Below are 25230 nucleotides of genomic sequence, written 5' to 3' on the forward strand. Positions count from 1 at the left end.
GATGACTCTCGTTGCTGTCTATCCAATCACTCTGATCCAACGCAAGTGTGGTGACTGAGCTAGCCCGCGTATTTGATGTTGTTCTGTCATAGCAAAACTCCCTTCACCACCAAGCTCACTGGAGCGAAGGCTACGGACCATACAGAGCTCACTGGAGCTAAGGCTTTTGGCAAATCGTTTCCAAATCAAGGATTTGTTAGAAATAACATAAAGAGCACAGACGTACGGTAAAACCGAGACTTTGTCTTCGTCTCGGGTGTACCAAAGTGTTGAAAAATTTTGTTTTCTCATTTGTAAGGGCTGTTACTTTTCTCCTGTGCTTTGGATATCTAGATGGTAGTAGTGTGTCCGTGATAGTATGTAGCACCACACTTGCGTTGGATCAGAGTGATTGGATAGACAGCAACGAGAGTCATCGGGACAAGTCAAGCGCAGAACCCGGTGTGACTAAACTACCCAAACGTAGCAGCGTAGACGTTGTCGCAACCAGACCTATTTATCTCAAACCAAGGGTGCCATGCATATTCATGGCAACGTCGCAACAAAAGAAATGTCCCCAAAACGTGGGAAGACGTATCGATGAAACAAACGCGTTCGCTCGAAATTCATTCTCCCGTATTCCACAACTGCCTGAATGCCGCGGTGCGGCAACCAGCATGGCACCTTGGCTTTAGCCACTTAAGCCCATCAGAAAACATGCTGACTCCGCTGATATGGCACATTAAGCCGGGTCCATATCACAAGAGCGAATGACATTTTAGCGAACGGCGACATTTGAGCGAATGGTCGTTTTAGCGAATAACGGGAGCGCGCGTTAACCCATCCGTCGCGCTGCGCTTTACGCCGCTTCGCGGCGACAGTCTGCGGCAATTGACTCATTACAAAAATATGAACTCATTTGGCCCACCCGAAAACGCCGCTTCGCGGCGTCCGACTATTCGCTAAAGTGTCGTTCGATGAAACGTGGGCGTTCGCTAAAACGTCATTCGATCAAGTGAGTGCCTCCCCATTAGGCCATTATCCCAATGACCGACGGGCCAACAATCCTTAGGCCTAACGAATCTTCCAAATCCCAGGGCCCGGGATTTTGACGACGTGTCGGGGAATGACAGAGATTAGAAGGTTTGTTAACCTGCGTAAATTGTTTTTCGGGCATATCCAGCCTAATGATTTCGTTCAAAACGAACAGAAGGAAAGATCAAACTCCGGACCACAAGGACAAAAATCGTAAACGCAAGCGAGGTGTTGATTAGCCATGATCTGGTTTACTTTTCACTTAAATTTTCACAAATAATTTTAACACGTTTTAAAAAGGCTACCAGTAAGTTAAGAAATCTCCCCGGCGGAATCTAGAAAATCTTGAAAATAATGTTAAATTGGATTGCAGTCAGAAAAAAAAGAAAAGAAGCGGGCATCTCGTCAACACTGGTCACCAGCCGTTATCATCCATTCATCGATCCAATCCAAATCCAAATCGGAATGTCAAGATGGCGACTTTTGTGCTGTGAGTTGAGTCGGTACGTTCACTTTCACTTCCATGGTCAACTTTCGAGCATTTCCAGGCAATCTCTATATTAGTACAGTAAGAAGTATTTAAGGATGCAGAAATAACAATCGCTTTCTTCAAATAACTCTTGCTCGAAACGTCTTCTCGTTCGTTTCTTTCTCTGCGCACCTGGCACGATTTGTAGCTGTAGCTGAAATCGTGCATGCGGAGGTATGCTTTTATGAAATCTGTTGTCGTATCCCACAACGAAACAAACGTTTGCGTTGTCGAGACTGCTTGTTGGGGCAGCGCGCGTTCGTGCTGTCCGCGTAACACCACAATAGGTGTGCGCTTGTTGCTTTGAAAGCGCGCTCTGACGTCGGCATTCGAAAACATCGTCAGTAAGTGAAGTTCGTTTTGCAAGGAACATGTGACTCAGCCTTGTCAAAGAGCCCTGCTTTGATCAAATGTTTTACTTCCCGCATGTCCGGAAAGCGTCAGCGTCGCCTCCGGGGAAGCTGCCGGCAATCCATTGAGGAGCGAGAGCGGAACGACGGATATCGTTGAAGAGGCTGCATATTACCCTGCGTCTAATCTTATCTTCTTTTCTGTTTGTTCACTGCGATTCCTAGTCACGAGGATTTTAAGGAAATACAAAGAGCAAAACAAATTTGCATTTGTCCACATTCGTTTATTTTTTGGATTCTCAAACTAATGGTGAATTCCACTCGTAGATCTGCAGTGCTTTCCAAAATCCGCGAGGGAGGCGAAATTCCGCTCTGTGGGCCCCGCATCGGAACGACGAGGGGAAGATGAACTCGCCTTTTTAGAGGGACTCCTTCCCCCCCCCCCCCCCCCCCCCCCCCCCCCTGCTCTCCCCTCGGCCGTTCAAAATGGCTGCTGCTTGAAATTAACGAGCCCACCAACGCCTCAGCTGACTGATCTTTCCGATTACCAGTGACAACTGTCACTGCTTAGCTGCAGAAATAACACACAACACAGGCCGGACGAAATTATACATACCACGGAGCCCATGTCACAAATAACGAGGAAGACGTGCGCATTCGGCACCGTCGCGTACCTTTCGGCCGCCTCGAAACGGCAAGGCGTGCGCTGCGATTGCCGTCGGTGGAGCCACCGCCGAGGGAGGGAAAATGACGTAGTGGGCTCTGTCAACTTGCATGTAGATCTCTGAAATCCTGTAGATCTAGTTCGGCGGAGTTGGAGGCGCTCCAATGAGCGGGAGCTGCCAGAGATCTATGAGCGGAAGATGACCAAGTCGAGCCAGATCTGCAAGCGGAATATGTGCGCTCAAAATGGAGCGCTTTGGGAGCGCTTGAGAACTGTGAGGGGAATTCACCATAAGCAAAGTGATGAAGCCTAGATTCCAACATGGTCTCTTACGGGCGTGCCTGTCATACTGCCTGCAACTAATCTGTTTCTTCCAGGAAGGGTAGCGAGCCATCACCGAGGTGCTTTGTTGTTTTGTTTGGTTGCGTGCCTTCCTTGTATTCCTGTGGAAGGTGCTGTACTTGAAAGTGCTCCTCCGGTGTGCTTGTGCTGGGGTTTCCACTACTGTTGCTAGGAGAGTTAGAACGTTGTTGGAGGTCTGCGTGGGAGTGGTGACATGTCCAAGACAGTGAGCTGTGGCTGCGAGTCGACGGACACCCACGACCACCTGATCTCCAGTCTTTAAGACCAGTTTCGTTACATGTGAGTCATCAAAGGTGTACAGATCTTTGAGTGCGTACAATTATCCACCACTGAAAGCCGTGAGCACCAAAAGGATGATCATCATCTCGTAGAGGAGCCAGACTTTTGTTGCTTGCGAAATCCAGTCAGACTGGCGTGTTGGTTTGCTAATGCAAAAAAACTGCCATATAGGTTTCATGGATGTTTCGTCAGGGTAAAGTTAACCTGCCTGCGGTGAGTTGTACAGCCGGGTACAAAAGTCCCCAGGATGCGCGAGCTGCGACTGAAATGCATTGCTCTGCCATCTGCCGGCGGGTCGCCTGGTTTTGAGATCACACAAAGGCGCATGCGCGTTCTACTGTGCCTGCAAACGTGTGTTTTCCCGCTATTTTGTGGCGGGGCGCCTAACTCGGAATTGGGCGCGTGGTACTGCCTCGGAGATGGCGCTTGCGGCTGACGAGCGTCTGCTACACATTCCGAAACTGGAGATACCGCCTGCGACATTGCGCCGCATTTCGCCATGTCAGCTCACCTTGCTTTATAACCAGTCGAGTTTATCGCTCAGTTGAGCTGCCGTGACTTCTTGCTTTATAGGTGCCGTGTCAGTAAGCGCTACCTCCGAGCCCCTACCACGCGCCCGATTCCGAGTTAGGCGCCGCGCCGCAGACGAGCGGGAAAACACACATGTTTGCAGGCACAGTAGGACGCGCATGCGCTTTTGTGTAATCTCGAAACCAGCCAACCAGCCGGCAGATGGCACAGCAATGCGTTTCAGTCACAGCTCACCCGTCCTGGGGACTCTTGTCCCCGACTGTACAAGCACTAAGAAGAGCCATTCGATTTCTCTAACGAGCGATGCTCTGTAGTGATGAAAACAATCCAACCAGTCGTGTGTGCAGCACAAAATTGTGTACATGACGACACGCCACCAAAAACCGGATTGACTGGCCGTGATCTTGTAAACGTCAATCCTAGCTGGCCTGCGGGATGTCGACCATTCTGCTCTCAATGGCGGCTCCTGGACCCACCCTTATGCGAGGTAGTTGGGCATATCTAAACGTTTGTATCCTTTCGATTTCTTGTGCGTAGCAAAACTGGTCTTTAAAGGGGCCACGAAACGATTTTCGGACTTCGGCCAAATACCTCCGGCAGTTGTCCTGCTCCTCAGCTGTACACCGCCTTCAGATCGCTCGATTTATGATGTGCCATGAGGGCACATTGGGGAAACCGGAGAAAACCAACTTGGGTGTCGAAGGTCAGGCTCGTCAGTCGCCGGCCAACAGCAAAGTGGGAAGCGGGGAGGGAACACTTTCATTGACTTCGGGTAGATGGCACCACTCAATATAATACAGCAGCTGTGACCTGCCGCTCGGAAGCTAGCGAACCGCCTCAAAAGTCATGTTGATGTTGCCGGGCAATGAGCGAGCACTCTGCGTGGCGTCTCAAATGTTGCCCTTGGGTGCAGACACAAAAATAATGCGATATCCACAATGCAACGGTTGTGAATTTCATGTGAACTCATCCTTTCGGAGGTTCATAAACCTGTCCCGTGTCACTGTAGGTAAGCAGGCAGGCCTCCAGCACCCGCTCGTCACCTTCCGTTGTGCTTTGGCTGCACAGGCTCTAGGCCCCATCATGCTCCAAGCTTACGAGATTCCAAAGCATTCTTGAAGGCAATAAGCTTGTGCCGTAGATGGGACAACTGCAAGGCCATGCTGCCGTTCGGGTGCTATTACTAACTATAGCGAACACAGCAAGCGACTATGGCCCATGTGTCTGCTACAGCAATAAATATGGGGCTTAGGAGTGCTGTCACTTGCACCGCTTTGGCTATCTAATTGTATCATTGTCTAGCATTGGTTGTATTAGCTGTGCAAAGTAGGTCGATGGAGCTGTTAGCACAGCTTGTACCATTGAAGCCAAAGCAAGCAGCTGCAACTCTTATTTTTGTGGTGACACCTGTCAATGGCTATACATCATTCGACTTGGGGCTTTCAGGGTGGCGCCATGTTGTCCGATTGCCGTGCTGTCTATGTGCATCTGGGCAATTTCACGGAATTCGGCAGGGCGAACGAAGGAGAGGGCACGAGCCAAGTGTGGGCATTTCGCCATTTTCAGCTGTACCCCGTGGTGGGCTGTACTAAACATCTAGCGGCCCCCTCCTTACTGCTTCTGTGATGTTGTTCGTTTGCGCAGCGCATGAATGGCTGTTTTGGGCTCGGTATGTTGTCTGCTGCTCCTTTCATGCGTTAATCACTTAGCATAGGTATTCCATTATTACGTCCAGAGAAATTTCACCTACTGGCGGCACTGCCTCCGGCTACTACGTCTATTACACGAGAGGCTAATATGGTTCCGATTTCATACTTTGCAAAACTCGTAGTTGGTTCCCTCGATCCTTGACGCAAATGCACGATTGTTCTTACATACGAACCTAGAGACATCTTAAGATTTATCGCGCTTTCAATTGTGCTGATGCCAGCCATAGATGTCGACTATACTCGGTCTCGCAGGGTGTGCGCAGCAAAGACGAAGGCGAGGGCACGGGGGCATAGGACTGCAGTGAGCTTTGTTTGCATGAGCACTTGCGCAAGAATGGCACGTTTGAAAGCAACATGCTCGTGCCTTTGCACCTGCTGCAGACAACTTGTGGGATGGAGCATAGGCAATGAGACCACCAGATAAACGCCAATCTAGAGCAGTGCCGCTCCATGGAAGTTTGGCGCGTCCACCTGAACGCAACTGCGAAGCCGCGGCTGTCATGGCCGGTCCTGGGGCGTCTCAGAGGGCCAAGTAGTGACGTGCTGGCATTGCCAAGTGGCAAAGCCAATAATCGCGCCAGCCTGGAAGTAGCGTGGCCTGTGGTCTGTGGGATACGAAGCAAGCGACGTAACAAATGAACTCTTCTCCGACTGCAACTTGTCGAGCGCCTGCCAGGGTGGGTTGTTTGGAGCAAAAAATAGGGCCATCCACTCGAATTACAAATGTGCGATTGTTATTTACGGATATAATTGATCACATCCAACTTACTTCTGAACGTACCAAGCGTTCTGTCCCATGTGCCACATCTAAAAGGCAGGTATGTGACTTATATGTCCCCCCGCCCTCTCTTCTGTATACACAAACTCGGCTCTGTTACGTCACACCGCGGTGGTGGCGTGTGGGGCGCACTTTCGGTCTGGGGCTGTGGGCGAAAGTACCCCATGTGAGACGTGTATTCCTGCATTGTTTTGAAAGGAACCGGACAAAAACCTGCTCTCTCGTCAGAACTCTGCGACTGGGCCTGTACCAAAAGAGTCGAGAAAGCTTTGAAGGTCAGTATTCCTGTGCTCGGTTCGTCCGAGAACGTGGATATGTGCCGTCGAGAGGGAAAACCAGACGCCGCCGGACCACGATTGCTTGGGCGGGAAGCACTCTGGGTTGAGTTCACGGATACTTGTGGTCATCAGATTTATTTGATGAACATGAACGCCAGAAAACCGTCAAGTTGTACGAATCACCTGCGGACTACGCTGAGTGCGTCTTCAGGTTAAACGGCCGCCTGATCGTTCGCACTGTTGTGTGCTCTTTCAAACGTTTCTGCTTGTCATCTCCTCTTCTAGACGACACCGGCCCGTAGACCGAATGTTGGCCTGGTACTTGTGATAAGAAGTGCAGGCCTCAAGAGACTGAAGTTTGAAGGTTGTTAAGCAGGCTCGATATAAACAGTAGGTACAAGGAGATTTTGATCATTGTTACCAGTGGGCGTCACTGACTTGTTATGCCTGGTTCACTTGGTCTGATTGTGCTTGCGATTTTCAGTATTGACGTCGACCATTTCAGTTATGGTTCATGCTTTTGCAGCCCCAGCGACGTTGCAACTGAAAATTGCGAGCAGAATCTTATCATGCGAATCAGGCTTAAGCATGCATTCTGCTGCGTCTGCGCGGAATGAATCGCTGCATGTCGCATTATTCACTCAAAGTTTTGCGGTGTAACGAGCCCCGGTAATTTCGTTGAGGCCGCTCAAGTAGTCAGACATTGCCAGGAAGACGTAGAATCAACGATTCGAACGCGAAAAAGGGCAGGGGGACTCACACCGACGCCAACAACATCGCATTTCAATGGTTTGTTTATGGGCGACGGCAAGCTTCTTGCCCACACTCCATCGTGCATGCGCGGCGCCGGTGGCGTCCGCTAGGGGCGCTCCGGTTTGTTTGTAAACATGAGTTGGTGTATAACGCTGCCACAAATATCAACAATAATGTAAGCACCCTTGGTTTTTTTTTCTGGAGGGCTTAGCAAGCACCGGGTTTCAGGCGGCGGATTTGTTTTTCGTCGACGAAATGCCTTGAATATGCATAATCATTGCTTGTTGGCAAGTGCTTTATTTTTTTTATGTTTTTTTTAAGACTCCGCTGTTAGGGGGTTCAATGAGTTCCGATCCAAATTGGTGTAAAGCTTTTTTTGTTTTGTTGCCAGAGCAGACTGACTGTGCACATTGTTTATGTGCTTGTTTTCAGTTTTCTGTTTCCTTTGCACAGGAGATGGTTGCACAATTGTGCCCTGTTAATCTCTTCATCAAGTATGGCATTGCATGCTAACCTCCACTTCTAAATTTGCACCTGAAATAGCTTAAATGTGAGATTTGGAACCACGTTGCATGCTAACGAATCATTTGTATAGCTCGTTTCTTGACGCAGACGACGCACCGAGGAAAAGTCCCGTCTGAGTGCTCTGGTTCATGGGTGCGTCTTCTCTCCGAGTGGAATGATCTGTGCTGTGTTTCTCCATAACTTGGCAAAAGGCAACGGCTACAGCATTTCCTCACCATCGCGGCAGACTGTTCCATCTGCGCCAAAAAGTACTGCTACCATGGCTTTGTTTTGAAAAGCTATTAGTCTAAATTTTTTTGAACTGTTATTAAAAGCAAAGCAATAACTTTTACAATGTTTTCAGTCATATCGGCATTCGCTGCCCTGCTCTTCCATCTGCCATGGCAACAACGGCAAAGGAGGCTGCTGTGGTGTATTTGCTGCCACAGTGTGAATGTGCATGCTCTCGTTCTTGCCTTTTGCCCGTTTGTGTATCACAAGCATTCACAAACAGTTCAATGCATTACTGTACAAGGTCATAGGCATGTTTTCTTTTGTACGTGTTTCAGTTAAAAAAAAAAAAGTAGCATTGTGTTGAGGATGTTTAGACAGCGAAAGGTCGGCCTGCCTCGAATGGTGCCAAGCTTGCCGCTGTAGATGAGGAATTTAGCCAGCGCAGTATGACCGAAAGCCTGGGATCTTTAACGTGCATCATGTAGTAGTGATTACACAAACGCCTACTGGTATGATCCTCGTCCAGATCGAAATGAGCAAGTGCTGGGATTTAGCCCACGATCCCAGGTTCTGCAGCGCAAGCTTTCGCTGCACATGCCCGGAGCTGAGACGTGCTAGCCGTCTCGGGCCACCGTTCCGCCATGTGTTTTAGTTGCGTTCAGCACTATTGTGAATTTGAAGTTATTTTCCTAGTAGTTCAAGCAGGGGAAATTGAAACTTCTACGGTACAAACCAACATTTTTGCTAGAGTTTGCAAGCCGACTGAAAGTATGAATGCCTTTTTAAAACCATCTAATGTCTTTAGGTACATGGGGTATGTTCTTCCCAAGTGTGCTAATTTCACAGCAGACTCCTCCGGCTTGCACAGACACCGCAGTTTCTACAGTTTCCCAAATTAATGTGAAACAGAGTGTAGTGGATTGCGTGCAGGCCTACCCTCTTTCACACTTGAAGAGGTGCATTGTTTTCAGGTGGCTGTAGGTAAACCTGGTATATGGAGAGGTTTATACGTTTCCCATCACACACAAAAGTAGTTCTTTTTTTTCTCTTTTACTCGACTGCCAAATTAGCAGGAGCAAAGAAAATTGGCCATTATTTGTCGAGAAGAAGGAAGGTCGGTCTGGCAGCGCATGGTGACACTTTGTCACGCTCTATGTGAGAAATTTGACTAGTGCGGTACATCCGATAGCCCAAAGTCTTTAAGATGATTCATATAGCGGTAATACACGCCCATGCTCCACACACTGCGAGCTGCAGTGGGCTAACACACTCTGCCACCAGGCCCCTCCAAATCAGCACGTCCTGTCGAAGCAACGTGAAATTATTACTATTGCTGCTGATGGGGGCACGCGCACGTAAGGAAGGAAAATAACAGCCAGGAATTCTGGTAAGGGGAGGATGCCATACGTCATGGAACACAGGAACAGGCTTGGCTTGAATCCTTTTTGCTTCAGGATCACCATCACTACTCCAAGCTCACCACAGACTTTGCATTCACGGGAGCTTTCTCCAGCAACCGTTTCTTTTTACGAGACACTGCACCGCTTGCAGTGGCAGCTACTCTACGACACCTGCTCGCTGATTTACAGCTGCCCGGCCTGGTATGTGGAGTCACGAGAACCTGTGGGTTGCACCTGTTGTGACTCTTCCTTGACGGTTTCTTTAGCTTAGTTATTTTGCATGGCACCAAGGTTTAAGATTCTCTAGGACTTCAGGGTCATGTGGTAACTGCATTTTCCAAAGTGTTTCTGACATTAAACAGCAAGCACCCTGGTTGTGCTCGTCACTATGCCACAGTCACCTGTGTGGTGCATGAAGCAGTGGTTTGAACCATTGAAGGGTGCACTGGTGTCTCTTAAGCTGTCCTGGGCACTCATCGGTAAGTAATATTTGTGCTGGTGATCCAATATTCAACGACAAACATTGCAGCAATAAGTTACTTTTCAGTGTGCACACATTACTGTTGTACAGCCTAAAATATTTCAACGGTGAAGAATAGGTGAATGACTTGCTTCAGGCTACTGGAACACGTTATTGTGTGGGCCTTTCTTTTATGGAGGGGAGGGGAGGCGAGAGCAGAAGAGTAGCAGAACCAGGCACAAATAAAAATTGAAAAAATCCGCAGCGGAAAAAAAATTAATAAATAAAAGCAGTGTGAAGAGTTGCGTTGCTTACACGTCACAAACTCGTGGCAAAAACGGAGGCTATACTCTGTTTCGCCTAGTAGTGTACCGCAGGAAAGGCTACAAGCGCGAGCTCCTTGCTCTAGGGCACATCTCGACGGTACAAGTTCTCGTGCAACAAGGGCAGCTGCCAACGCTATGAGCTCGCGCTTCTGGCCTTCTCTGCGGTACAACATAAGGTGAAACGGAGTATAGGCGGAGAACGACTCATTATTAATCCGAGACGGGGACACAAATAATAAAACGAAGAGACGCGCGTGTGGTTGCCCTTCACTTTTATTTTTTTATTTTCCCGGTTCTGGGGTCCGAGGCGTTCGCTTACCTTGCCTCTCGTGGTTTTCGGGCGCGCGGTTCACGAGGGAGTCGGTGCAACGTACCAATTGAACGTACTCGACGCGTATTGAAAAGAACACGATTTATCCTGATTACGCAAAGCCCGAGAAACGCACCTTGCTTCACAATATCGGTACGTTCGTAGAAAAGCGAAGCAAACAAACCGCATTTTGCAGATTGAAGAGACATGGACGATTCGTCACGAAAACCACTCGGCATCAGCGGTTAATTTCGCGGCCGCTCGCTGTTCGAAGTAGCAAAGTGTTTCTGCCGATCCAAAACAAGCCAAATTCCACGGAGTCGGTATGGCGACGCATCAGCGGTTAATTTAGCGGCCGCTCGCTGCTCGAAGTAGCGAAGTGTTTCTACCGATCCAAAACAAGACAAGCCGCATTTCGAGAAACTTCAAGAAAGCCACCCGGCTTTTTTTTGAAGCCCCCGTTGCCCCCCGTCACCCAGTCTATCCACGCATGCACTTCCCTTTCTCTCTAATATAATCGGAGAGCGTCGAACAAAGCTCCGCGTGGAACGTCCTATCAGAGCGCGACGATTGCCTCGGGTTTATGCAAAGAAGTGGTCCGAGCATAATCCATGCTTATCCCTTTCCAGGGGCGGCAGTCCAGGGAAATAATCCCCTCTAATCCCTTTTGAGGGGAGGGACCCTTTTTTTTGGGGTTCCACCCAGGCCAGAAACTATACAACACCCCGCTGTTGTACACCGTTCCCCGTGTAAACAACAAAAACGCGGTGGAATATTTAATATTTAGTTTGTTTACTAAAAACACATTATTAATACAGCATACACGCGTGGGGTCTAAAAACAAATATTTCTTTCGGTGCAATACACAGCCAAAACTTTGCACTTCACTGTCGCTAATGTACATAAATAATGATTGGAACCTATTTCAATCAAATGTCAATCTTCTAATAAATTTACGTTCTTCTAAATTATTCACATCAAATGCTTAATTATGTTTCTTGAATTTACATCTTTATCGCACAGACACGCTACTTTGCACACTTGTCAGAGGGAAAACAAGTCAAGATTAAAAAAAAGATATAAATCAGATTTATTTGAAAAAAAAAATCACTGTAGCCAAAAATAGGGATTTTTTCCCATTGGATGTATTTTGAACATAGGAGATTGATTGATCGATTTGTTTGATCACTAACTGCAATCCGGTAGAGAAAATTACTGTAAATGTACAATAACAACTTTCATTAGTGTGATCCCCGCTACACTAGAACAAAAACAGCTTAATTGTATTAGTTAGTTAAAACTTTATTTGATTTTTATTTCGACTTCTGACTTCATTGAAATATGACATTACTTTTCTAGTTTTCGTTTATTTATTTGGGTTATGATTTTATTGCAGTAGGACATTACGTAGCTGACGAACAATGTGGAAGGTAGAAATCAAGCTCAAGGTTTAAATTTTTTTCAGAAGAGCATTTCTTTTTGTTTGTCTGCAGCCTGATATAGACATTTCTTGTTTTATAATTATTTGTGTAAATACAAATCAGATGCACATAAAACGCATCAAATTTCAAAGTATGGAAAATAAAAACACATTCCGTTCTTAATATTGAGGATAGTTTTGATTGAAGTCATCATAGTTTAATAACTGATCTAATTTAAACAACGATATAAATCCTGATTTTAACCTTATTGATTTATGCTTACCCGCCTGACGCTAATACAAATAAAAACTTGAAAAAATGCTTTATTGCGCAAAAACAGCGACAAAGCATTAAGTTATATAATTTTACGTGCCAGCGCCGATTCCAGCAAGCTTCTTGTCCGGATGGCTCAATTGAAAATAAATCCCACTCATACACTCTGGAGCAAGTCGTTCTAGGGCGAACATAAACATGCAAGAAAACATTTCTATTAAACTCTTGTTAGTCCTACAATCATTGGTGAAAGTGTGCCTGAAAAGCTCCTAGTATTTGACGGAACAATATCTCGAGTGCAAACTAACACCAATGCTACACTAATACTACCCCAGCTATCTTTACGGCTTTTATACCTTCAAACACTTTTCCTGTACTTCGGCTTAGAGTATTTTACCTACAGCCAGCGCCACGGTGTTGACATGATGTCAGAAACATGAGCTGGTGTTAAAGGTTTAATTAACTCCAGAGTTATCTAGGCGCTGTCCCAGGAGCTCCAACACCTTTATTCTGATGGCGGTTAACCCGAGACCGGGTTCCTATATATGACTCACCCTCTTCGTTCTAAGTACGAGGATTTCTGGATATTAATTTTCCGTCGTCTGCTTCATGCTCCCTTATACAGCGAGTTTTCTGGGGAAAGGGAAGGCATATGGCGTCCTTTGAGCGTGGAGTGCAGCTCCGTAGACAGGGTGTACCGCCTTGTATCGGGTCATAAGTTAAGAATGCTCCAAATAAACAGACTCCCGCATTAGCCATGACATCGAAGCGCTCCATACACCAGCCAAGGAGGCAATAGACCTAGCGAGTTATGTGACGTCAGCGGGGCGCTTTCAAAACTCTACTGCCCTTTTGATCAGCACGCAATAGCCATGTTGCGGACCATTTGCGCATAGTGGAGGAACCGAGGGGCTAGAAGCAGCTTCTGGAGTCTCCTTAACTTTTATCTAGGTACAGGGATTAACAAGTGGCCAGAACTGTGCGTTTTGTGGTTAAGCATGTGGTGAGAGCCTTTCGTTCAGCAGATTCCTCCTTCACTGTTTTAAACCTCGAAGGTCTGTCATAAATTATTGTTAATTGAAGGCAGTTAGTTCCTTGATCGACCGCTCGATTGTGCTGATTACGTGTGAATAGCTCCTACAGCACGTTGCGTAAAAGTTTAATTTGCGATGAAAAACTAACGAGATAATATAGAAATAATAAACACGTAGGGAGAAAGACACCAGAACCACATCTTATCTTTGTCCTACATGTTTATTACTGCTTTAATCTCGGGCCGCACCAACACGCTCTTCGTCGATCCAAATAATATAAACCTATACTTTGTATAATTGTGGTAAACAAATAAAAACTTCCAACGAACAAAGCATAAACGAAGTAAAACAATTAATAAAAAAAAAGTTTTGCTTTTGGTTGTGCCGGACTGTTGCGCAGAGTTTGCGTCGTCCCGCTCCCACCAGTCGGCGGTGTGGCTGCACTCGAACGCGCTGCCCTTCTTCTCCAACCACTCGGCCGGGGTTCGGCGGGAACTGCTCCACCTGGTGCGGCTCTGGGAGGCCCAGTACGGATCGCTGCACCTGGTCATGGGGCCGGCCTTCGACCTGGACGGGAACGGTCTCAGGCCCGCACTCCACAAACTCAGGTACGGACTTTTTTTTTTCACGTTTTGGGGCGTTTCCTTTTGGGCTATCCGGGACGCTCAACCGACGCAACAACTCTTCTAGACTTTTACAACAGTCGCCTTCTACGCGCCGACATCATCGTCTGCTGGTCTGGGGAACGTCTTCTGAGCATGCAGTTTAACTCTGTTGTGCGGTATGCCAGATGCTTCGCATGCATCCACAGATCAGTGTCTCAGTATTTTTCGCCCGGGTGAAAGCGACGCAGATGTTTATAGAATGTGTTGGCCGAATACGATTAAGGTTACCACGTTGCAGGACGTATAGGGCAGCTTCGGTCTGCAATCGCCGACACAGCTAAAGTGATACAACCAAGGGGACATTACATATATATATATATATATATATATATATATATATATATATATATATATATATATATATATATATATATATATAGATATATATATATATAGGCATGTTGGCTTGGAGGCCGAAGGCGTAGAAGACAGAGATGCAGGGTGGCGGTAAAAAACAAACCAGGAGGATTTTATTCGTCGTTCCGACCTGAGGCAGGTCTTCGTCAGGAAAAGGGTTACAGGAAAAATGTGGTTCTATTTATACAGTTTTGAGAGGGGAGAGAGTTCGGATTCAAAGAACGTGCCTAGAGAGAATAGATAGGGGTACACCACTTAGAATCCCACACAAAAGAAGGGATGAACTCTAAGTCGTAAACAACCGCACACAAACGTCGCAAAAAATAAAATAAATAAGGGGGGCGCGGACGAGAGTAGGTGACTGACCAAATAACACATCGCATAAAAGAAAAAAATCTTTTTTTCCCTTTCCTTTTTCCTTCCTTTTTGCGCATAGAGAACACAAAGTAAGGGACGAAATCTAAGGCAGGGGAAGCCGCACACGCGGAGGTCGCCGAATACATAGGTGACACATCAAAAGTGGTAGGAACTACGGAAATACAGGATGTACGGGAATGAACTTAACAACACAACAAAGGAACGAAAACGCACTGTCCAGTTCTAGCTCTAAACTCAGTACCACAAAATTCTAGGTCCGAATGGTATATTAGTTATGGTCGTTATACTATTTATTCGATAGCGCCTCAATCGATGCAAGTGTTCCTGGGCTTCCATTTATTCCTTCCCTTATTGTGTTAAATCGGTATATAAGATATGACTCTCGTTGTTTGCGTTCCCGATTAGATTTGAAACCAGACTCTAAAAGTGTAACAGATAATTTATCGAATGTGTGGTTCTGAAGGGTGAGATGTGTTGAAATTGGCAGACTCGGAAGGATTTTTGCGTGTGATCTGTGACTGTTAAAACGTAGCCTGAACGCTGTTTCGGTCTGTCCTATAGATTGTTTTTTGCACACCTCACACTGTACCATATAGATTACGTTTGAAGAGTCACATGTAAGCTGCTCTCGGATTTTTATTGAGAACTGGGAATGCGTACTATTGACCGTGTTCGTTTCTCGCATATGTTTGCAGACCACGCTTCCTGCTTTCATGCACCACGGTCGGCATCCGTTATTTGGTTGGGACGAATTCAGTCGGGAGTTAACTATACTTTGTTTCAGCTTCCGTCCGAGCGCAGCCAAAGCTACATGTGCGCGGAGCCAATCACACGCCGGCAATAGGTCAGGCTATCTCGCCTGCACTTTTGTATCACTCCGCTGCGCCGCCGCCGGTCGGCTGCGCCGCCGGTCAGCCGCGCCGCCCGCGCTAGCCGAGTATTTCGTCTGCTACGGGTGTATCAACGCTATCGTCTGCTACAGGTTTAAAAAGTGCCCTTTCACGTTCTGAAACTTAGTCACAAGGGATGTCAGTACGTAGGCTGGCCGCTGGCATCTGTGTCCAAGCTTCCCACCTGTTCGGCATGGTTTCGAGCTGTAAGTACACGTTGCATGGTCCCCGATGACCCGGCCATTGATGTTTCCTTGTATTGTTTGGATATGCCAGGGCTCGACGCGCAGTCCTTTCCACCAGCTTCTCGGCGTTCAATGTGATCGGCAGGTAAAGGGGTGCCCTGATTTCGCCGTGTATCTGAATTGTAGTGGCCCGGACGCTTTGCTTGTTTACAACACATTCGCCGTACGACGCGGTCGGAGTCTTCTGCCGAATTTGAAAGTAGACACTCATCACCACTTTTCGCGCCTGACGCCCAAATGTGCCTTTGCGAAAGGGCGTTTTGAAGCGACTCGGTGAGGAAAGCAGCGAAGCACATGATTTGGCGACTACGGGAACGAAATCGCACAGAAAAACCGAGCGCTGCCGCCGTGTTGCCAGCGGATATACATGTTTTCACTAAACCACATGCATTTACATATATTAATAAAAACATAAACTTCAGAGATCTGATTCCTTTAGTTGCAAATCATTCCCAGCAGTACACATCTGGAACATTGTGCAGTTTTTACGCAAAAAACAGTTATTTTAAAATAAATTACTTTTGTGAACTACTTTGTGGTGCGTAGGAATGCTCTTCTCGAAGTTGCGAACCGTCCCTCAGCCTTTGGCTGCGCTCGGACGGAAGCTGAAACGAAGTATAGGCTGTCTCTAAGGTTGCGTGAACGTCTGTAAATTACCCCGGGAGCTGATGGGAATGCACGTTTGAGGCGTTCGCTTTGTTCTAAAATGTTATAATGTCGCCTTAAAATAATATTTACGTTGGGCAAATTCATACTATAGGTTAGACATAAATTCGTGCGCTGCGCGTTGCACTGAGGAGGGCTGTCCTCAAGGAGGTCAGCGCGGTTTAGTTGGGCGGCTTCTTGAATTGCGTCGTTAATGACCCGCAGAGGATATTTTTGTTTTTCCAGTGCGTTCTTTAGATGATCAGAGCTCGATTGGAAGTCCTCTTGCCGTGAGCATACGCGTTTGAAGCGGTGGGCCTGGCTGTAGGGTATACTATTCTTACAATGACGGGGATGGTCGCTTTGGTAGTGGAGGTATTTTTGCCGATCTGTTGGCTTACGATAAAGATTAGTTGTAAGCTTGCCTTTTTCTAATATTACAGTGGTATCCAAGAAGTTGATACTGGTCTGAGAATAAGCGTGAGTGAAGCGGATGGTTGGATGTACAGTATTGTACTAATTTATAAAGTCTAGCAGCTTCTCTTCTGTGTGCGGCCAAATAAGAAAATTATGATCTATAAACCTTTTGTAGATCAGTGGTTGTAAAGAACAGTCAGAGAGGAATTTGGTCTCCAGTTTGCCCATAAATATGTTGGCATAACTGGGTGCCATCTTAGTACCCATCGCAGTGCCGTTAACCTGCCTATAATATTCTTTGTTAAATTCGAATGAGTTCAGTTCTAAGACTAAGTGCGTGACGGTGGCAATGACGTGACTATCAGGGGTGTCTACTTGTCTGTGTTGTTCGTACATTTTCAATTAGAGAGGCTATTCCGTCGTCATGCGGGATATTGGTGGAGAGAGATGATACATCTAGGGTGACCAGATACGACCCCTGCGGTACGCGCAAATCAGAAATTTCTCTCAAGAAATGGGTGGTATCCTTGATATAAAAGTCAGAATTTAAGGGCATGTGCCTGATTAAACTGTCTGAGTATCCCGATATCGGTTCAGTTGTCGTACCCGATCCTGACACGATTGGTCGACCTGGGTTAGCGGCTTTATGGATTTTTGGGAACATGTAGAAGCGACCATAGGAAGGATGAGTTGGATTTATTGTATTGTATTCATTAGTAGTTATTTTCCCTTGTTCTAGAAGATCCTTTAGTGCCAATATTGCGACCCACGTGTGTTCTGCCGTCGTGTCGCCCGTTAGTGGCTCGTAGAACTTTCGATTGGTTAGTTATCGGTGGCCTTCCCGGATGCAGTCGTCTTTTTTTAGGAGGACAATTGCCCCCCCCCCCCCCCCCCTTTTTCTGCGGGTTTTATTATAATATCACTCCTAGCCGGCTAGTAATTTTAGGGATTCTTTCTCAGATCTCGTTAAGTTCTTCCTCTTTGTCCCGTGACTGCGATATTCCCACAAGATATTGCGTTGTATGGCGGCTATATACAAGTCCAGACAATTGTCGCGCTGAGTGCGAGGCGTCCAATAACTCTTAGGTCGCGTATGCGGTTTCTGGGGTACGGGTGGTCTATCGAGAAAGTATTCGCGTAGCCGTAGGCACCTGGCAAAGTTGTCCAGGTCTTTAAGGATTTGAAATTCGTTGAAATGACCGGTTTCTACCGTCACACTGCATCTCTCTCTCTATATATATCTATATATATGTATATATATATATATATATATATATATATATATATATATATATATATATATATATATATATATATATATATATATATATATATGTATATATATATATATATATATACGGTATATGCCTTTGACCATTTATAAAGATTTGACAGTGCTGTGAGGTTTCAAAGGCTTTTATGACAGCCATAGAGAAACTTGGAACCGTACAAATTACCACAGCTTATCCGTAAGCAGAATTAAAGGAAATACGTGGCGCGTGGGACGTGTTAGTTTGTTCCGAGGTAAGTTGTTCCAAACTTATAATGTAAGCTGAAAATGTAACATTTTAACGCTAATACTATGGAAGCCGTCACGATTTTGTGTCTTCGCACCACCCGAGAGATTCGCCTATATACTGTATAAATACTTCTCTGTTTTGTGTTCACCGCCCAAGGCCACTTAAGGTAGGGTATTAGCCCAACGGCCACGAATAAACAATTCACAGTGTGAAAATCAAGGAACTTTATCTCGCTCGCTGTTCTTATATTTAGCCTCCAGACGTCTCACCGGTTCTCAATATGTGAGGCCTTTGAGAGGTCAATTTGGGAACCACACATGGGTTTTGCTTCGGTGGCCCAGTAGGGGTGTCCGAATCTGCTTTCAGAAGCCTTTTGTTAGATATTCCGCTCGTGATGCTTATAACACGCCTCCTTCCTACGATATTGGCACCATGTTGGAAAGCTTTTCTTTCGATGTGCTTGTTGGTCGGTACATGTTCTATCCTCGTTTTCTTTCGACTTGGGGTGTCACAAAAAGTTAAATTTGTCTGGTCGATCTGCTCTATTGACAACAATGTTTGTACCGCCTAATATTTGAAGACTTTAGATCCGCCCTTAAGCATCATCTTATCAGATAGTGTATATGGATTGTATACAGCAGGCATTCGACGAGCTGAAGCAACGACTCCAGACACCTTCGGTTCTTGGGCATTTCGATCAGGATACGGAAACCAAGATTTACACTGACCGCAGTCACGTAGCCAGGCGGGAAGCCCATGGGGCCCGCCCCCCCCCCCCCCCCTGAAATCTTCCATTTTGCTGGGACCTCCTCTCCCCCCCTCCCCCTCATACAGCATTTTGTCATTAGCGCCCCCGCCCCCCCCCCCCCCCCCCCCCCCCCCCCGCCCGAAACAAAATCCTGGCTACGTGCCTGCACTGACGCTAGTAACGCTAGACTCGGCGCAGTACTGGTTCAAGTCCAAGAGGGCACGGACTGAGTCATCGCTTATGCAAGTTGGACACAGTACAAGGCAGAGATAAATTATTCAAAAACTGAGAAAAAAATGCCTTGCGATCGTCTGGGCAATCGCGAAGTTTCGTACGTACTTGTACGGGAACCCGTTCAGCGTAGTCATAGACCACCACTCGCTCTGCTGGCTTGCAAACCTCAAGGACCCGTCAGGACGCCTTGCTCGATGGAGTCTCCGACTACAAGAGTTCAATATGACTGTGGACTACAAGTCAGGCCGCAAGCACAGCGACGCTGACTGCCTGTCCAGAGCCCCCGTCGAAACACCTTCCGGCAGCAGCAACGACGATGACGACGAGTGCTTCCTAGGCGCAGCGAACACCGAACAACATGTCACGACGTCAGCGAGACGATCCTGAGCTGTGCGCACGAATAGAGCACCTGGAAGGGCACGGGATTACCATGCAACGTGTTTTCTCACGAGCTCGGGTAACCTTCGCCATTTTACAAGGCGTAATCTACAAAGAGAACTTTGGGGACAACAACACGCCTTGGCTGCTGGCGATCCCGACCGGCCTTCGAGAGGAAATCTTTCAAGCCTGCCACGGCGACCCGACGTCTGGACACCTTGCTTGCAGCCGAACACTGGCCCGTATTTGTGAAAAGTATTACTGGCCCAAGCTCCCCAAAACCGTCCACCTACACGCAATATCATGCCACAAGTGCCAGCGACGCAAGAAACCTCCAACGAGGCCGGCCGGTCTTTTGCAGCCAGTTCCTACGCCAACTGCACACTTCCAGCAGATCGTAATGGATCTACGTGGCCCTTTTCCGCCCTTAAAGTGGGGAAGCCGCTGGATAATTGTTGCCAAAGATTATCTCACGTGATACGCCGAAACAAAAACCCTTCCTTCAGGGACTACTGTGGAAGTCTCCAAGTTATTCATCGAGTCTATCGTCCATCCCTTAGCGAAAAGTCGTACAAAATCAGTATACTGAAAGTATACTAATAGTGAACTTGGGGTATGTACTGAAATCGTACTAGTCTCACACTTTTATGAAACAAAATAGTATGCCTTTAGTACGCCCCAAGTACATATGTAGTATACCATAAGTGCACCTCGAGTGTACTTTTAGCATACTAGAAGTGCACGTTTAGTACACTTCATGTATGCCTTTAGTGTACTATGTGTACACTACCAGTACATATATGCGGACTGTCCCAGAAAACTTGCACCAAACTTAAAAAAAAAGAAAAGAAACGGATCGTTCTGCGGAAGTGAAGCGAACTGTACGCTGTTAGAAAGTCTCTTGCGAAAGTGCACGAAATTGTTTTAGTGCGCCTATTTATTTAAGAGTAACAAGCTAACTTTTGAAATCTTCGTTTAAAAGCCAAGGTGTGACATGGAAATTCGTAGAGCGCATTAAGAAACACCCAATTAAACCATTTTCAACAAGGTGCACTTTGCATGCTCCTTTTTCCTAGCCTTCAAAAAAACGCCCGCGAAATACAAAAAAATATCCCGTTACAACTCGCTTCACCAATCACGGCGTGCGAGCGCGCCGCGAATGTGCGTTCTCTGAAGGCCGGAAAAAACCACGAAAACGTATTATGTTTCAAACACTTTAATTGGGTGTTTCTCAATGCGCCCTGCAACTTTACAATTGACATCTTGGCCCTTAAAAGAATATTTGAAAGGTTAGCTCATTAATCTTAGTTATTTACATAACCAGGCGCATTAAAACAATCTGTGCACTTTCTCAAGACGCTTGCTAACGACAGTTGATTTCACTCCTGCAGAGCACTCCGGTGTTTTTTTAAGTATGGTGCAAGTTATCTGGGACGTCGTGTATGTCGGGCGTTCTGAATGGAAAGAACGGTCTAAAATTGGCCAGAAAAATCGGCGCCTGCATTTAAAAAGCTGACTTTTTAAAGGTGTTTCTTTGAACGGCTGTATTCCAACCTGTGAAATTTCATGTCATATAGCTCTATTCTCGCGAAATGTTAAGAAACGCCGTTGACAACTCAATTGATGATGATAATGCAGAGGCGCCACCATCGGGAGATGCACTCTTAAAAAGGAGTCAGGAAATTAACGAGGAAATCTTTGGCAGCTCTATTCCTCGTGAGAATGACGTAGCGGCGTCTTCTGAAACTCTGTGAGAAAAGCCATAAAGAAGAGGTGTATTGCATTTTTCAACTGAAAGTATGTATGTGTAGCATACAAACATTATGATCAGTGTTCTTCGTGTAATTGATAAGACAGAAATCGAAATCCTACTTATCACTTTATTAAAGTTTCCGAGCCTGCTTCACTGTACACTCTCCTTTGCGATGATGGTATGCCATTACATCCTGCGTACAAAGAGAAGAGAAAATTACCCTATGGGGGGCCCCTCTATGATATAATATCATATAATTCGCTCAAAAGACCACTATGTGAGGAACGCAAGATAGTAACAACTTCATCCTGACAAAAGGGTGAGGAAAATCGGACAATATCGTTTCTGAAAGCCTGATATGTCAGACATTGGTGGCGTGCCTTCATCGCATGCCCAGGGCTATGCTACAGGTAATAGTGTTCATTGCAGGGCACAGCATTTATTACCTCAGATCTTAGGCACCATAAAGAAAAAAAAGAGAAAAGATTCAAGGTTGCAGCTTCTACATTTTAAGCACATGGAATGATGAAGGCCACAACGAAAACATTTGAAAATGGCCAATTTCAGGGCTGTGTGTGCTAATAATAAAATGGTATTTTAGAAGTTAAGTATAAAACGGTATTCGATATTGGTTTCAAGAATAATTGTACTACTGTAAACGACCTAATTTTCGCGAAGGCTTAGTTTTTGCGAGTTTATCGAAATTGCTCGAAATTGGTCATGCAAAAAAGTAACCCCATGGATACGAATGCATTGATCATTACTCCTGATTGCAAAATTTTGTACCTGTAGTATTTTCAACAGTAACACTTCATAAAATGAATGAAATATTGAGCTCGCGCAAACAAAGTCGTTTATGCCATTCAAACCTTTCAAAGCGCTCGCAGAGTCACCATTGCGATAAATTTGCTTTGTTCAGTGCGCTTCTCCGCATGTGCCAGTGCGCTGCAGAAATTAGTTCTGGATGAAATCCCAAGAATAGGGGGACATACACACTTTTTGATAAAATAGAAATGTTCACGTCGAATGGCTTCCCAGGAGACTTCTCGGGTCCGGATGCACTGTTACTCCGCAACAAGCAGGCTCTCTTGGGATGACAAGAAAAAAACCAGCGCCCTGAACGCTCTTCGAACCAGCACTCGGGAGAGTTGAAAAGCCTGTCAAGCGCTCGCTATCGGGACAGGCCGCTTACTTACGGTGGCTTCATACCTGACTACTCAATGCATCATCCAGCCACTCATAATAGAGACCAGTGGGCGAACGTCACTTTTACACTTGTGATGCAGCTCCCTGCAGGTTCCCATAAGTTGCAACCTACTAGCCCAACTGAGTCAGGCCTGCAGCCCTGCGGGGAATGTCAATTACACTTTTTTAGATGTAGACACCCACATTTTGCGTGTACCTGAAAGAAGCTCTAACACAGAGCAAACAAAATGATTGGCCTTTTTTCAATGCCTCCTTTTCTTTTGCTGAGAACACACATACCAGTCATACGCTATTACAGATTCAGTGGTGCGGCTTAATTTACGATAAACACTTTTTTTTTATATAACTTCGAGCTTTTAGAGAAAAGATTCAATATATATGGTCGGACATAAATGGTTGCTATGAACTATCCTATATATTTACACATTATCTGATATCATAAAAGCACTAGGGGTGCACTGCATGTTATAAATTTCTAACCAATTAAAAGATGGCATTTATTTAATTTATTAATATTGGCTATTATTCTTTGACAAAGAATAACTGGGCGAGTTGGTACGTTCGTAAACTTTCAACTCCATCGAATATTCAGGTCCTTTAAACATTTTTTCATGCTTTTGCTTTTTCTAACTGCTCTGCCTTTTGTAGCGGCTTTCGCCGCCACTAAAAAACGTGACATCCAAACTCACTTTATTCACAACACACAATCGCAAACGCAAAGAGATCGTCCGTCTCTACGGGACAGGCATCCCCACGGGCAAGAAATGGTGCTGCTCGCTCTTGTAACGGTTTTCTCGCTCCCGCTTTATGAAACAAATCGTTGGCGAGGGACTGTTGGGACCACACGTCAGAACTAGCATGACCTGTGATTTCTTTAACTGCCGTCAGACTGTACTTGAACGCTCCGCAAAAGCGTCGTCGGGCGACCGTCGTAGGGACGGCGCCCAGGACAGGCCCTCGGCTGGCCCTCGGTTCCGCCGCACGCGAATCTTTCTCACTCTGCGGAGAGAGCCATAAATTCTGAAGATACGCTCTTCTCAAATAACGAAATAAAACCGGGTAGAGCATAGTGAGAGTCAAGCATAGCTTAGCAAGCACACGGTACAAGAAACGTTTGAAACAGCGGCGCACTTCGCAGAAACAAATGAAACTTCCTCACCTTCGCTTGCACCAGTCGGCCATGACTGTACGCCACTTGCGACCCTGCGTCTCACAGCTCTCAGTAATCGCTTGCTATTATGGAACACGGTATTCGTAAGTAAGCTATCTAAAATATCCGCTAAAAAACCTAAAACGTAAAAAGGAAGCGATGCTCGAACCCTCCGGAACTCATACGGCGGCCGAACGGAAGGTGATTGCAACAGCGATGGTCTTGCGCAGTTTTCAAAAGTCTCTTCTTTTTGTTCTTTTTTTTTTTGAAGATAAAACTAAGCAAGTCAATATATCAATAATAATGTCACTTTATTATATTCGTAAGAAATTAACAAAACGTTTACTCTATCTGAGGTTTTATTTAAACTTTCGGTTTTCTTTTTCAGTGTAAAACCGAAACTATCTCAAGCAATTTCTCCCTTGTCGCCAAGGCAATTTTGATTCATCAGCGCATGCTGGGATTTCGGCTTTTCTGGAACGATCGGCTCTCGCGACACATAAATAATGAGGGCAAACTCGTGTTTTGAAACAATGACCGTGCCCGTCTTTTTTGACGAGGGAAAGACACGTTAAATTTACGTCGATTTTTTACAGTGTGGAACTCTCGATCGGCGGTGTTGTTCGTAGTTGCAATTGTCAATCTCTTTTCACGTGATTTGAGATGTCTTAGAGTTTTGCAAGATAAATCTACACCATGAAACACTTTCGGTGAAAGCTTGAGATTGTTACATGAAGGCGCCGATTTCTCCAGCCAATTTCAGAGCGAGCTTCCATTCATAACACCACTTCGCTTACGCGGTTCAGAAGTTGATTTGCGCTGCATGCGACTATCCACGGTAGAGCATCTTATGTCCCCATTATTAGCCGTGGTTTCTTTTGCCTCCTGTCCTTTTGATTGCTGTGGATGCAGATATCTGAAACAGCGTATAGTGCGCTGAGACCTGCATTACAAAAACACCGGATTATCCTGCAAACGTATTTGTCTACTAGCCTATGAGGCAGCACGCAAGTGGCGGTGCACTTTGAAAACAAAGTCATGTGCATGCTTTTTCATCAGCAGCATTAAACACTTGGTGCGATTGCCCTCGATCGCCTAGCTTCCGAATAGTGCTAACAGTTTTTTTTTACAGTAAACTTTTATTCTTCAATGAAGGTAACAAATACAGCTCAGGGAAAATAAAAGGTATCTTTGCAATAAAAGTAGACTTTTCAATTGCTAAATTTATAGAAATGACTAGCTAAAATAATTACTGACAAGTTACATAACGCTACTTTCCGTGGCGTACAATGTAGCTAAAGTCCATGTTGCATTTGCGACGTAAGTATGCTATGACAGTGCCGGCCGTTTCCCCCGCGGAACTTTTGAGCCACGTGGTCTGCAGTGAAATGAGAAATGAAGCATCCCTTTGTCAAATTATGTCAGCTATACCCG

General features: G+C 45.9%; 1 protein-coding gene across 2 annotated transcripts in view; it reads left to right on the forward strand.

The window, feature by feature from the left end:
* Positions 1-25230, forward strand: part of LOC115309859 (venom phosphodiesterase 2) — a 131306-nt gene that overhangs the window by 89783 nt on the left and 16293 nt on the right. For both annotated transcript variants that reach the window (XM_040217336.2, XM_029968111.4), the window contains one exon: positions 13611-13818. In XM_040217336.2, coding sequence (XP_040073270.2) covers positions 13611-13818 — 208 coding nt within the window. The remainder of the gene's footprint in view (positions 1-13610; positions 13819-25230) is intronic.

This window comes from Ixodes scapularis, unplaced genomic scaffold, assembly GCF_016920785.2.
Source record: "Ixodes scapularis isolate PalLabHiFi unplaced genomic scaffold, ASM1692078v2 PGA_scaffold8__174_contigs__length_109621045, whole genome shotgun sequence".
In the NCBI taxonomy this organism is placed as follows: Eukaryota; Metazoa; Arthropoda; class Arachnida; order Ixodida; family Ixodidae; genus Ixodes; species Ixodes scapularis.